General features: G+C 54.9%; 5 protein-coding genes and 1 non-coding gene across 6 annotated transcripts; 3 read left to right on the top strand and 3 right to left on the bottom strand.

Moving 5' to 3' along the window:
- Nucleotides 1–53: 53 nt before the first annotated feature.
- Nucleotides 54–1,057, bottom strand: N656DRAFT_701353 (histone-fold-containing protein; the record flags this gene model as incomplete). The annotated part of the gene is made up of 4 exons (XM_064810937.1): nucleotides 54–251; nucleotides 292–440; nucleotides 504–614; nucleotides 898–1,057. The coding sequence occupies 4 exons, from the start codon at nucleotides 1,055–1,057 to the stop codon at nucleotides 54–56; spliced, it is 618 nt and encodes a 205-aa protein (XP_064673986.1).
- Nucleotides 1,058–3,847: 2,790 nt separating this feature from the next.
- On the bottom strand, nucleotides 3,848–4,468 carry N656DRAFT_765386 (Prefoldin beta-like protein; the record flags this gene model as incomplete). The annotated part of the gene is made up of 4 exons (XM_064813405.1): nucleotides 3,848–3,880; nucleotides 3,953–4,145; nucleotides 4,288–4,378; nucleotides 4,432–4,468. 4 exons carry the CDS (start codon nucleotides 4,466–4,468, stop codon nucleotides 3,848–3,850), a joined length of 354 nt encoding a protein of 117 aa, XP_064673985.1.
- Nucleotides 4,469–4,772: 304 nt separating this feature from the next.
- Nucleotides 4,773–5,081, top strand: N656DRAFT_794728 (UPF0287-domain-containing protein; the record flags this gene model as incomplete). The annotated part of the gene is made up of 1 exon (XM_064817329.1): nucleotides 4,773–5,081. One exon carries the CDS (start codon nucleotides 4,773–4,775, stop codon nucleotides 5,079–5,081), a length of 309 nt encoding a protein of 102 aa, XP_064673984.1.
- Nucleotides 5,082–5,284: 203 nt separating this feature from the next.
- Nucleotides 5,285–6,197, bottom strand: N656DRAFT_246212 (uncharacterized protein). Its single transcript, XM_064808997.1, has 4 exons — nucleotides 6,019–6,197; nucleotides 5,830–5,904; nucleotides 5,662–5,779; nucleotides 5,285–5,570 (listed from the first exon to the last, which is right to left on the bottom strand). The coding sequence occupies exons 2-4, from the start codon at nucleotides 5,830–5,832 to the stop codon at nucleotides 5,377–5,379; spliced, it is 315 nt and encodes a 104-aa protein (XP_064673983.1). The 5' UTR covers nucleotides 5,833–5,904; nucleotides 6,019–6,197; the 3' UTR covers nucleotides 5,285–5,376.
- Nucleotides 6,198–6,313: 116 nt separating this feature from the next.
- N656DRAFT_t24 lies at nucleotides 6,314–6,414 on the top strand. Its single transcript has one exon. It is a non-coding gene; the product is annotated as a tRNA-Arg (tRNA).
- A 1,771-nt stretch (nucleotides 6,415–8,185) lies between these two features.
- Nucleotides 8,186–12,095, top strand: N656DRAFT_246664 (uncharacterized protein). Its single transcript, XM_064808998.1, has one exon. The coding sequence runs from the start codon at nucleotides 8,560–8,562 to the stop codon at nucleotides 11,947–11,949; it is 3,390 nt and encodes a 1,129-aa protein (XP_064673982.1). The 5' UTR covers nucleotides 8,186–8,559; the 3' UTR covers nucleotides 11,950–12,095.
- Nucleotides 12,096–12,972: the final 877 nt, after the last annotated feature.

The raw sequence follows: 12,972 nt of genomic DNA, 5'->3' as shown, positions 1-12,972 counted from the left end.
CAACCGTCCGGTACCGTGGTGCTCGCGAAATGGCTGGAGTTGTCAGGAGGTAGCTAATACTCTTGTCCCGCGCCATTGTGCCCTGGCTGACTTCCGTAGATATTGTAGCCCTGGTTGTCACCACCTTCTTGCTGGCCTCCGAGGCCACCGCCAGGGAAGCCGGCTTGAGAGGGATTTGACCCGCTGGCGCCGCCATAGCCTTGACTATTGGGCCTGTTTTGCTGGTTCTCTCCCCGGTTCGACTGCGACTGCTGTCGGCGGGCGTCAGCACAACGTATTTAGGGAGCAGACACGGGAGGAAATATCGCTTGCCTCTCGGTATTTTGAAAGGTAGATCTTCAACGCCTCCGAATAATTCTCAAACCCGAGGGAGCTCATGGCGAATAGGATATCCTCTCCATTAACGGTTTTCCTCTTTTCTTGATGGCACTTCTCGGAAGCTGTGACCCGGTCAGATCATCCGAGCCAAGGATTGCAGGAAACTGGGTGCAAGACGTGCTTACCTTCGCTGGTGATGAACGAGATGAACTCGCTCACGCATTCCTGCATGCACTCCTTTGCCTCTTTTGCAATCTTGGCATTTTCAGGGAGCGCATTCTTCATGATACGGGCCACTGGCGCAAAGTTTCGAATGTTAGCATCGTATAAGTCGGCTTTGTCGGCTTTGGACGAGGAAGCGCGGCGCGCTTGGGATGACTTGAGCGGCGAATGGCTCGACATGGAGCGATTGGTATGCGCCGCTCTCTGATAGGCAGCGCAAAAGCGACACCAGTCAAAGGGGGTCTTGATGGCATGCAAGCGAAGCGCAACCTTCAACGAGAGATGCCCACAACAAGCGCCCGCGAATCATGGCCGAGCCGGAGTATGAAAGCCGCGAGGAGGGGGTGGGTGACGTACCATTGGCTATGGGCAACCACCGGTCTTGCTCTTTCACCTCGAACTCATAGGTGAGGGAGCTCGAGTGTGGGTCTGTGGGATCGTTCATTTGTGCTTCCTCGTCGGGTGACGGTGCACCTTGTTCGACATCTTTTGGATTGGATTGGGGAGAGTCGGACATGTTTGGCTACCTGCAGCGGCTGCTGGCTTCTTGTAAATTCCTTGGACTGCCAGCTCGCACAGCTCGATTAGAGTGGGTGATGTGTCGTTGGACACGTTGCAGGGTTAGAGGGCTTGCGGCCCTTCGTCTGGCGGCCTTGACCTGCAGGGAGCTGCGTCAACTCCGCGTGTCCCACGCTTGCTCGTACAAGATACCCTGCCAGACCTTCAGGCTGTGACAGGTGCCTTGGAAGGGGCTGGGTCGACGGTGGGGTGCAGGGAAGCTTGACAGCCGGCAGAGAGCCCCAGTCTGGGCAACGAGAGCCCGAATAGGAGCCTTGAAAGAACGTCGCGCGGGGTGGCGCAACTGGAAGTGGGATGAGATGCTGGTAGGCAGTGCGGGTCCAGCGGGGGAGTGGTCCTCTGACTGGGACTAGAGACAAGCACCCCGGAGTGTGTCGCTACCTTCCAGTATCGCCCTGTCACAAGCAGTATGTGTGCGTGCGGGCGGGTGCCAGGCGTGTCCGATCTGTCTCCCAACTGTGTTCCGTGCCGCCGGGTTCGAAGACCGCACGACGGCTCTCCTTGGCGACGCAAGCTGTATGTATGCTCTCGCGTCGGCGGTTACACCGACTGCGATGCGATGGCCGTGGTTGGCTACGTAAGTTCGGCACAGGACAGGACCGTTTCGAACGCCCAGGCAGGGATATTATTGTCTGTAACTGCCCACTGGGGAACTGTCTGCAGGAGTCGCGTCAGAGAAGCAGTAGTGCGCCCGGAGACGGGAAGCTCCTAGAATGCCTGAGTGACGAGACCGGAGCCCGGGAGGTGCTACGAGAGGCGCGACGCGGTGGACTGCGATGGCATGCACACCAAGGTCAGGGAGTGTGCTACGTACTTGGGAGTCACGGTACCTCCGTGACCGGTCGCATAAATTGGGGCTTGTCTCTCGTCTTTCTTGGACTTGTTGCTGGCTAGCCTGGTGCGGCGCCTCCTACTGGTGGTGTCTGAGTTGGCGGCTCTAGTCCTCGGCTTGTGTGTCTGGGATGCAACGAAGGCAGCGCGCGTGGGGTTGTTGGGGTGAAAGATCGAGTGTGGTGGAAAAGTGGAATGCAGCGGAAAAAGCGGGTCTTGGACCAAGCTTAGGTACCTGGCCGCCCCAGCGCCATGACAATTGAACAAGCTCCATCGCCAAGAATAGGCGGTTAATGTTGCCGTTATTATCGATACGTAACGTCAAGTTTGTGTGCTCGCAACCGCTGAGGCGCCAAAGGATGGACATCCACATTCGCTTTGAAGATCAAGGCTTATCTGCGCTTCCCCATCCTCATCTTCTCTCATATCTGATTATAGAAGTCCATCTTTTTGCGTCTAATCGACCTCCGGCTTGGCATTGTTGCCAAGTCGGTAGGTTGAAGCTACGAATACAGGGAGAGGACATACCGCCGATTTCCGGGCCACGACAGGCAATGGCATGACACACGCCCCGATCTGAAGTACCAGGAACTTGGTCTCTCCTCCTTCCGATACCGAAGTTGATCAGGCGCTGCGCCTAGTGTACGGAGTAGGAGCAAGTTGGGTGGAACCGCATGGCTCAGGTCTGCCCCCAAGCAACAACTAGAACGTTCCCGTCAAGAGCGGTGTAAGTGCAATCATGGAACCAGGGTTCGGTCAGCAAGATTCAACACATATCAGGATCGGGAGCGGGGCAATGTCCTTCCTATCTAGATCATGTCTAGACACATCCATCTGTGGGCATGGCGTGCTGCTTGTTTGTACGAGGAGTCGGCTCGATGTGATGATGCCCCTGACTCTGTCAGCCGAGATGCCAATGAACAGGGATGGTGGGTGAGCACTGTGGATGATTCGACAATTGCTGCTGAAGGGAAATATGCAGGTGGTGCAGGAAGGCTGAGGCGAGCCTAACGGGTCTTCGAGGCCGGGTTTTGGGCCGAAAGGCTGGGCTCGAGATTGCGGGGTTGTCACGACTGGTTGGTATTTCTCCGTTTGGCGGGCCGTTGATGATCACAAGAGCCCCCAAGGCAACGTTTGCTAGGGGGTTGAATGGTGCAGTTGATCTCTCCCAAGGGCCAATCATAGAATTTACTGCTCTTGAAAGAATCTCATTGGGAGAATTTCCGACTTTGAATTAACCATTGGGCCGGGACAGAAAGTCTGGGGTGGCAGGGGCCTGCCGAAGCGTTGAACTTCCAGCGGCACTATCAAGTTGCTAGCGTTGTGATTACACTACATACAATACAACACCTTCGGCCATGACGCTCTCGACAAACACCTGAGCAGGTCACTGCAACAGTTCCGAGTTAGTTTCTTGTTGTCTACCTCACACTAGTCCTGCAGCATGGAGAGTCCGAAAGCACCTTGAGCCCCACCAAAGGGAGCCAGGAATGCCAATCCCATCGCAGCCCAACCGTGTGCGAGGGAGCGCCAGTTGGGCACCACAGCACATCCTACGTACTAGACTGCAGGCCGCACAGCACGGTCTTGAACAACTCACCAGCACACCCTCGGGACAATAGAAGACACTTCAGCGCTCGAGCCGTGCCAGCAGATTGCTTTTGATTTTTGCACCCGGCAGTCATCCCTCCGTATGCTCAGGGAGTTCGGTCCATGTTGACCCCAAGGCGAGAGGAGCGCCAGCACGTACTCGAGGCGTGGGATGGCTGGGCTATCACGATGTCATCGCATGCGGCGTTTTCCTTGGAAATGCCATCTCCATCTCAAGACCTGCGGGGCCTGCTGATGACATGGCATGTGTGCGTTCATGGCTCGCGAAGCCCATGACCAATTCGTTTCATGACTGCACAACTTGGACATTGTTCTTCTTCTGTAGAATATGTTAGAAAATGAATGCCACGACTATGCAGTCTATGTAGAGGACGGTGTCTGCTTCACATACCTTCCACTTCTCAAGCTCGTCCTGTTTAGCCTTGTACTGCTTGACAAGATCATCAAGGACCTTCTTCAGACCGTCGGCATTTGTCCTGAGAGCAGGGACCACATCCTTGACAGTCCGCTCCACCAAGACTCCGTTGATCATGCGAAAGCATTTGCGATCCGCCGGGAGCGGTTCCAGGGTTTCAAGAACAAGTCTGTCTTAGCGATTAGACATGAGCGGTGAGGAAGAGGCATGAAGCGGTGTGATGAACGCCAAGATGACGCAACGTGATCGCATTGCGGATTGAGATGCCGGGCTAGGTTTGGAGAGAATGACCAAGGGAGACTCGGGCTCACTTGTGCTCTTCAGCCTCTTGCTCAACATCGCCAATTTTCTGCGCAAGCTGCTGCAGTGTGTTTTTGTAAGTGGTGTACTGCAGTTGAAGGTCTATAGCAACGTGATTAGCAGATGTTTCCTTGATGTAAGTACGAGCTTCCGACCTTGTTGTCTCTTTGCTGGTGCTGCCTGCGACGCCATGGCTGCTGTGTCAGTCATAGACAGCTTAGCCTCTGCAACCTGGAATCGACGTCGTTGGAGTGAGCATTTGACGAGTCTTGATGGACCAGTTCAATCAATCGAGACACGTATTGTGGGCCCTGCGTACAAGCGAATAATTCGATTTCAGCCAATGAGGATGGATCGAGTCGATCGACCCTCAGATTTGTCGGGCCGTCAAGCCTGAGTTTGTCGCCGACTCGCCGTGCCTACACCAACAACACCAACGAAAACGAACTACCACAATTATCGCGTATCTCGGGGCTGGCTGAGCACTCCTTCTACAATGCATCCCCTCCTACATACCAAGGACAACAGCGGTGCGTTGTTCTCCTCTCAGGCCAACATTGAGTCGCCTTCCCCGCCTAACATTACTATGAGCTTAGGTTGCGAGCAGGTGATGATCGCGCTGGAAGAATGCCACGCAAAGGGCTTCCTATGGAAGGCTGCCGGCATGTGCAATGATGCCAAGACGCAGCTCGTCGATTGCTTGCGATCGGAGCGGGTGAAGAATCAAAGCTTGAACCGAGACGGCGTCCAGGATAAGAAGGCGCGGATACGACAGAAGTGGAAGGAAATCGACGAGAATTCTTAGACTCCCCTAGCGGGTCTACTTGATCGACAGCTCGCCTGGTATCCATCTTCGATTCGCGGCAATCTCGCTTCTTCGAGGTCTGACCCGGACGATTGATCGCTGCAGGGGCCATTGGAGAACACAACACTGCAGTTAGAGGGTCGATGTTGGCGGGGCCGTTGTGCGATACTTGTTGCAGAAGCAGTCAATGTATAACATGGCTCCAAGGAACCAACATTTGCCCCGGATCATACACTATGACACCTATTTCCTAGCCTAGGACATTGCTTCGAACTCGTTCCCCAGCACCCATCCTTTACAGGGTGCGACGAAACGCATCCCCGAACGTAAACAGGCCGTACGCGGCGAACAAGGAGAGCATGATAGGGACCGGCTTCTGGAGTCTAATCGCCCGTGGGATCGCCGATCCGCCCAGGACAATGGACGCGAGAAGACTCAGTTCGATGCCGTAAGGCGCGTTGTTCGAAATGCGGTAACCTCCAAGGCCGTCTGGACAAAAACTTGTTAGTTCTAGAATGATTTTGATCCGAGCCAGCGGGCATTCCGGAACACACCGGTAATGCAACCGAGGAGAACTTACAGAGAAGACCGACAGCTGTGCCGGCGATGAGGCTGGGCTTGCTCCTCGTCCGCGCGTATCCGAGTGCTCCACCGCCGGCAGTGAGGGCCGCGAGAATGTACGATGGGAGTTCCAGGCCCTGCACCAAGGTTAGATACGGGTATCAAGAGTGCTTGCGGGATGTCTGACCATTTTGTCTATGATTGACTCCTCTGTGGATGGAAGGCAGATAAGGTCCGGTCCCTTGACTGTCTGCTCCGGAGCCTATGATGGAAGTCAATTGGTAATCCAGCATTCCAGCTTAGCCTGGCCTCGGCAGCTCCCGATGGGGTTGGATCCACATGGACCGCTCGGTGTGGGGATTGATGTGGGACTTGCCAAGCCATCTTAGGGAGCTATGGGAGGTACGATGGACTTCGTACTTCTCAGCAAGAGTCGACAAATCCCAGAAATCACATCTTCGGTATCAGCATTGCCAGGACGGGCGGATGCCTTTGTTAGTCCTCACACTGACTGGCGCGGTGCAATGCTGGATCGGTCTATGGATTGTGCACATCAGACAGATCCACGATTTCATCTTGCGGAACGGATGCCGGAGCGGATCCGCAGAGATTGTGCAGCTCGGTACTATCTTCAGGCGAAAATCCACATGAACAAACAATTCAATTTGATAGGTCCTGTGGCGTAATTGGAAGCGCGTCTGACTACGATCACCAGCTCCTAGCGACTGATCGAGTAATCAGGAGGTTCCAGGTTCGAGCCCTGGCAGGATCGTTTTTGATGGCAACTCGTCTGCCAACTCTTTTTCTCTATCTCATGTGGGACCCTCCCCTTTTTCGCTTTTCTCCCTGTGTGAAGGGTGAACAGGTTTCTGTGAGGGGACACCGCTGTGTTTTGGCACAGGGCAGCAGATCGCATCGCTTTATGGCCTTCTCTGAGAGACTGACGGCTCGAGCCTGAGAACGTCGAAGCCGCCGAGACATTAAAAGGACTTTTTGACAACCAGTTGCCACCTCAAGGCTGCCAGGCTTCCAGAAGGCCCAGAAGTTTGGCGGGTTGGGCAGGATATACCTTAGACATGCTGATCGATTAACGCCCTTCCACTGCATTCGTTCCGGGTGAAGTTGCCGGTCAGCGCCCCGTGGCTGTGCTGCTCCGATTTTGACCTTCGGCTCGATCTTGATGAAGCACCGCTGCTCGCTGGTTGGAGCAGCGAGTAATTGTGCAAGGGGATTGGATCGGAGATTGCCGTCGGTGCAATGATCTGCCCAGGAGTCAAAAGACTCCAGGGGTTCTCGCCTTACGGCCCTACAAGGCTACGCTATTTGCACCTACAAACTACAATACCTCGTGAACAGGTAGCCATGGCATGATGGGGGTCTCGCGAAAGATATAACTAGGAGTCACGAATAAGGTCTTGCCGAACTGGCGAGAATGGGACTGGGAACAACGAAGCAGATATTATTGCAGCAACATAAATGAGTGTGCCTTGCCCTTTTGAGGCCTACGGGGATGCGGCTTGACACCGTGCCACACCCTAAGGTAATTGAGGCGGTGAAATGCGCCCGTTGTTGGCAAGATGGATGGACGGAGCCTCAGCCGGACTCGACTGCAACTCTGACGCGGGGTCCTTGACTTGCCAATTCCGCCCACTGCTCTGCCCAGTCAGTGAACAATCAGCACAGCCCCAATACAATACAATACAATCGATACCCCTTACAGGCCTCGAAAGAACAAGCCCTGCATTTGCGAATCATCAAGCGACATGGCAACGCTTTGAGCGCCGGACTCTCAAAGTCTCGCTGCTCATAGACTCTGTTTCTCTTTCAGCCGTCAGGTCTGCCCGACCCACAGTTCGTTGTCGCATCCCGCAAAAAGCCATCCAGGTCGGCGGAATAGCCAGGCAGTCCGATTTTCGACTGGCTTCACTGGTCGCCGGTCAAGGTTTCCGGAGCTTGTGGTGGAACAGCTGGCGTTCTTCGCCTTGGCGACGTTGCGGCTTCGCTGTCATCAATTAATTACCGTGCGTCGTTGAGTACGACACGACTGAGATCCGGTCGTGATGGATGCGCTCAACAACGTCTTCTCATGACGGGAGTTAGCCAGTGACAGGGAATCTTGCAAACAACGCACCCACCTCACCTTACATACAGGTACATACTGCCGAGTGACTTGAGTCCAGCCTGCTGCCAGGCGCGCGGTCAATCAACCCCACGGGTTGCCTCACTGCGAGATTTCCCGACAATCGACTTGAGTGGATGGGATTCGCTCGCGATCTGAATGTATTTTCCGATTCCATTGTCTGCTTCCCAAGCGTGACTACATTGTTTCCGGGTCCCGAAGCTAAAATCATTAGTCAGTTGTCTCTTTGCTTCTCAAGTTCAAGGCTGCCTCTTGCCCCGCCGGCCACACATCCTCTGATTATTACTGGCGCTTATCTAGGCCAGGGGCAGCCGTTGGCACTGCGCCTCAACCTTCAGGGCAGTCAGTTGTGTGCTGCTGTTGCCTTGGTCATCAGCCGGTTCGCGCCTGTAATCACGATACGAAGGTACTGTACAATACAAGTGATACAGCACCACGCGATCCCATCGCTCTTCACTTCATTGCACCTCACACCCCAGCGGCAGCCATACCTCGACAAACTCGCCTGAATTATTTTTTTCTTTTCTGAAATTTGCGTTCTTTCTGCAGAACTGATTCAAAGCCGTCCCTTGTTTTCCCTGAATTGGGACGCATCCTTCTCAACCAAGTCGTGCCTCTCTCCCACCGCACCTCCCTTTCCGGCTCAACTATGACTCCAGCCTAGTCGATCCCCACGTAGATACATACGTGATCTTGAAGAAGTACAAGCACAGCCGCTTGCGCCCCGGAGACAATATAATACCCTGCGCCGGCCCGCTTGATTCCTTTTCTGCAAAAATGTCCACATACACCTTATACCCGCCGCCCGTCCCCGACACTGCCGCAGCCCGCCGGGACCGGGTTGAGCAACCCCGCGGCATCTCGACGCCGGAGGGCCAGCATCACATCTTGCCCTCCACCCCCGGCCACCTAGCCGCCTTCTCCCCCCAGCTCCAGAGCACCTTGGCCTCCCCTGCATTGAATACCAATACTCCCGCCGAGTCTGTCTCAACCCTCAGCGTCCAGTACCAGTCGAGCGAATTCAGTGAAGGCGACGACCCCTTTTTTGGCGTCGACTTTAGTGCCTTGGAGGGCGCGTCACCGTCCTTTCTCGAGGATGAGATATTTCCGCCTGGAAACACCGGACCCCTTGCCGACGAACTTGGAATTCGATTTATACCCACCACCACCCAGATTGTGCACCAGCCGGCCCGTTACCTCCCGCTAAGCCCCGACAAGAGCCCCTCGCTAGGGTCGCCCAAAGTGCAGAGCGTTGGAAGAACCGCAGGAGTAGCGCTTCCAGAGCTATCTCCGAGCTCTGTCGCCCCGGAGGATTTGTCGAAAGTTCCACGGCCATATCCTGCGCCGGAAAGCAAGCAGCCTAGCTTCCAGCTAACTCCAGGGACAAGTAATAGCGGGGACTCTAGTGACGACGGCATTGCTCCCACCGCCGCTATTATGCAGAGCCAAAGCCCTCGCGTCACGGTTTCCCATTGGGATAGGGACGATGTCGGATCATCTCATACTTTAGATGCAGAACAGCAGTTGCAACGCGGCGACCCGGCGCTCTTCATTACGCGCGACGAATCTGGCCGCTGGATCCCAGATCAGTCGACGGGGCAGAGTGGCCTGGATCCCTCCATCCGTCCTGCCGCGATAATGCCGAGCATAAACGAGCTGGCTAATGAGCGGAAGGTTGGGGTGCGGAATCAAGAGGTGAAGGTCTGGTTGGAGAAATCAGCAGTTGTGCCGCACTCCTCTCCACAGATCGTGGAACAGCCAGCAGACGTCCCGCGCGATGGAGACGACAACATTCCCCAAAAAGACATTCCTATGGGCAACGAAACTGAGAATAACCCTGTGCCTGGTCAGACATACTATGTGGAAACTGGGGGCGAACTAACCCGTGAAGACCTGGATCTTATGCGCCGAGCTCGCAACTGGGCTGACCCGCCAGTCCCCTTTCACATTTCCCAGCCTGACGCACCCTACCAACCGCAAACCTCCCAAGCTGCCATGGAGAGGTTCCAGCGAATGTGTCGGGATAACGACTCGGTTGTTTCTAGAGCCGCAACGTGGGGAACACGAAGGTTCAGTTTGCCAAGCAATGTTGATGCTGAAATTGAAGTCGCTGGCAATTTCCTGAAGAAGCTATCTCTAAGCCAGAGAAGCCCTAGGCGACCCAGTATCCTGGAAGGCCTGCGTGGTTTAGTCAGGAAACCGAGTGTAGGTACGACCAAACGACCACGTGCTGATCCCGACGATGCCAGCTCCTTCAACACGGAGTCTTCCACCGATCGAAAAGAGAATCCAGTCAAGCTCGCGCCCCCGAGTCCTACACCAGGATGGTCCAAGAAGCAGAGTGTCCCCAGCATCAACACGGCGTTCGTGGACGTGGGAAGCAAAGTAGCATCCATCGGTGTGACCCATGCTCGAAGCGGCTCCATCAGCGCGACTCCCATCACTTCACCCAGGAGTCCTCTCAATCTTAGTGTGAAGAACCCCCTGACTCGCCTAAGGAGCAAGTCGGAGAACACACAAACATCCAGTATCGCTGAGTTGTGGAAGAAGAGTGGCGGACCGCCGGTCTCCAACTTGGGGAAATCCAAGACGATCGCAGCGGAGGTCGATGATGAAGACGACGATGATGATGACGCCTTTGAAGATGCCGGAATGAGAGCCGAATCAGATAGGCTCATCGACGACATCACGCCCAATCCGGCAGGCTTCCGGGAGCATATCCTTACGCTCAACCCCGACCTGAAAACAACCAACAGTTATCTCGTCGACCGCATCGCTTATCATCAGTGTGTCCGATATAAAACCCTTCTCAATCACAGAGTTAAACATATGCAAGCCGTTTCCGCCAAAAACTGCTCTTGTGGGTCTATGTGTGTAGCGCTGGGGGGCAGCGCCAACATCATGGATTCGAAGGGTGACCCACGCGGTCAAGATCCCTTATCTGCCAAATTTGATGCCTCGGATGGAGATATCACACCGTTGGAAGGCGCCATCAACCAGGAGAGTTTTCCGCCAGACATTCCGATGCCGCCAACAGGTACACTGCCAGCAGAGTTCGAATGTCAGTTGTGCTTCACAGCGAAGAAGTTTCAGAAGCCGTCGGACTGGACGAAACACGTGCACGAGGATGTCCAGCCCTTCACCTGCACTTGGGAACGCTGCCGCGAACCCAAGATGTTCAAGAGGAAAGCAGACTGGGTCCGCCATGAAAACGAAGGCCACCGTCACCTTGAGTGGTGGATTTGCGATGTCGACGACTGCAGACATATCTGCTACCGGCGTGACAACTTCCTCCAGCATTTAGTGCGCGAACACAAATTCACAGAACCCAAGGTGAAGACCAAGGCCGCCATAAAACGCGCAGGTACCATCGATCCAACCTGGGCGAAGGTGGAACAGTGCCACCAAGTCACGAAGGAGCAGGCCCAGAACGAACCGTGTCGGTTCTGTGGCAAGACATTCCCGACGTGGAAGAAGCTAACGGTCCATCTGGCGAAACACATGGAGTCCATTAGCTTGCCCGTTCTCAGGCTGGTTGCGAAGAGGGACATTGATGAGTTCACCATCATCAGCCCTGTTCAAGACCCGCCTCCTCAACCTTTCCCGCCTGCCTTCCAAACCAAGCAAGAGCGTACTGCGTTCGATCCGCCTCCGGGTATGCCTCAGGGGCGATCAATTCGCCAGCCTGATCCCATGTCATATTCAACCCCTACGCAGCAAGCGCAGCCGATGATGTACCCGATCGCCCCTCCCGGATACGCCGGCGGCATGTACAACCCCGGCTATGATAGTCTTTCTTCGAGCATGGCCCATTCACCAATAGCTATGCAGCCCATGGGCCAACCCGTCGGCAACAGTTTCCAGAACCTCAGCACGCAGACGTACGCAAACATGCCGGGCACGTCTAGCCCGTACATAGCGGCGCAGGCGAGCAGCAGCTACATTTCACTGCCGCCCGATACCGAGCCGTTCCCGTCGTTCGATATGAACGCGCTGGGACTGCACGACCCCGGTCAGATGCCGTACGTTGGCAACTCCGGGGGAAGCGGCGCGGGCGCGGGGAGCATGGTGGATCCGCATGCGGCCGACATCTTCACGCCGCAAGGCTCCGTCTCACCCTACTCCCACTCTCCCCACCAGCCGCAAGGAAGGTTCTATCCCCAGTGAGATGTACTGGGGCGAACTATTGTGAACTTGTGCGGGCTTCAAGTGCTTGTCTGGTTTCATGTCCACCCGTCCTTGGCCTTATGGCTGTTGTTTTACTTGATACCCTGTCCTACTGTTCACCGCTGTGAAATCTGGTCCCGTTCGGGCATATACCCTGATCTTTTCTGGGATGGTTTGAGCCTTCTTTGGGTGTGTTCTTTGGCTATTGGGGTTGTGGTGTGATGTACGTGTGGCTCTGGGATTTGTTTCTTGTAAAGGGCGGTCTATTCACGGTTTGGTTCTGGGGCCGGTACTATATTGTCCTTCCGGGTTCTTGCTTTCTACTTTCCTTCACTTGGCGACGGCCTAAGCGGGTTGGAATGTGCTGGAGGTTATGAACTGACGGTACGAACGACGACAAGCAATGTACGTTTGGTAGGCTTTTACGGTGGGGCGGGATACGGAGGCTCTGCATTGAATAACAAGACTGAGTTGGCCTGAGGACTATCCCGGACCGCCTGGTTCCTCTGCTTGTGAAATCACGGGACAGTATATCCTCTAGACACACGAGAAAGCGCAAGAGTTTGGCGAGGTTTATATCGGATGGACCAAGGAGAAGACGGCGCAAGAGAAGGGACAGAGTCGAACTGGACATAGTCGGTTATAGTCCGTATTATCAACGGTATCAGGTTGCTGATGGGATCTTCAAGCTCGGTACCGGCTTCGAGGTGTGTTTGCATAAGGCATAGCACGGGATGGGCGATCTACTACTCCTCTTATTTATTGTCGACGGTTCTCAGGAGCAAGTCGGGTTCCTCCCTACGCGATCGTGCAAAGACGGGTCGAGGGGACAGAGCCAGATTTATATTATAGTTGATATTGTGGTATGATGCATACGTGATGATTCCTCCCCTGCCATCAACTACGCATATGTACACGTACAGTACACACGTCAACGTGTCAAGTGGTCTGTGTCCAGGGGTAGGGCTGCGAGGTGCATAACGTGATGCACTTGGTGCCTCGACTGCACAGTATGGTACTGTA

The sequence above is a fragment of the Canariomyces notabilis genome (assembly GCF_033297395.1).
Source record: "Canariomyces notabilis strain CBS 508.74 unplaced genomic scaffold N656scaffold_2, whole genome shotgun sequence".
In the NCBI taxonomy this organism is placed as follows: Eukaryota; Fungi; Ascomycota; class Sordariomycetes; order Sordariales; family Chaetomiaceae; genus Canariomyces; species Canariomyces notabilis.
Note: the sequence above shows the minus strand (reverse complement) of the source record. Positions and strands in the feature narration are given on the sequence as shown.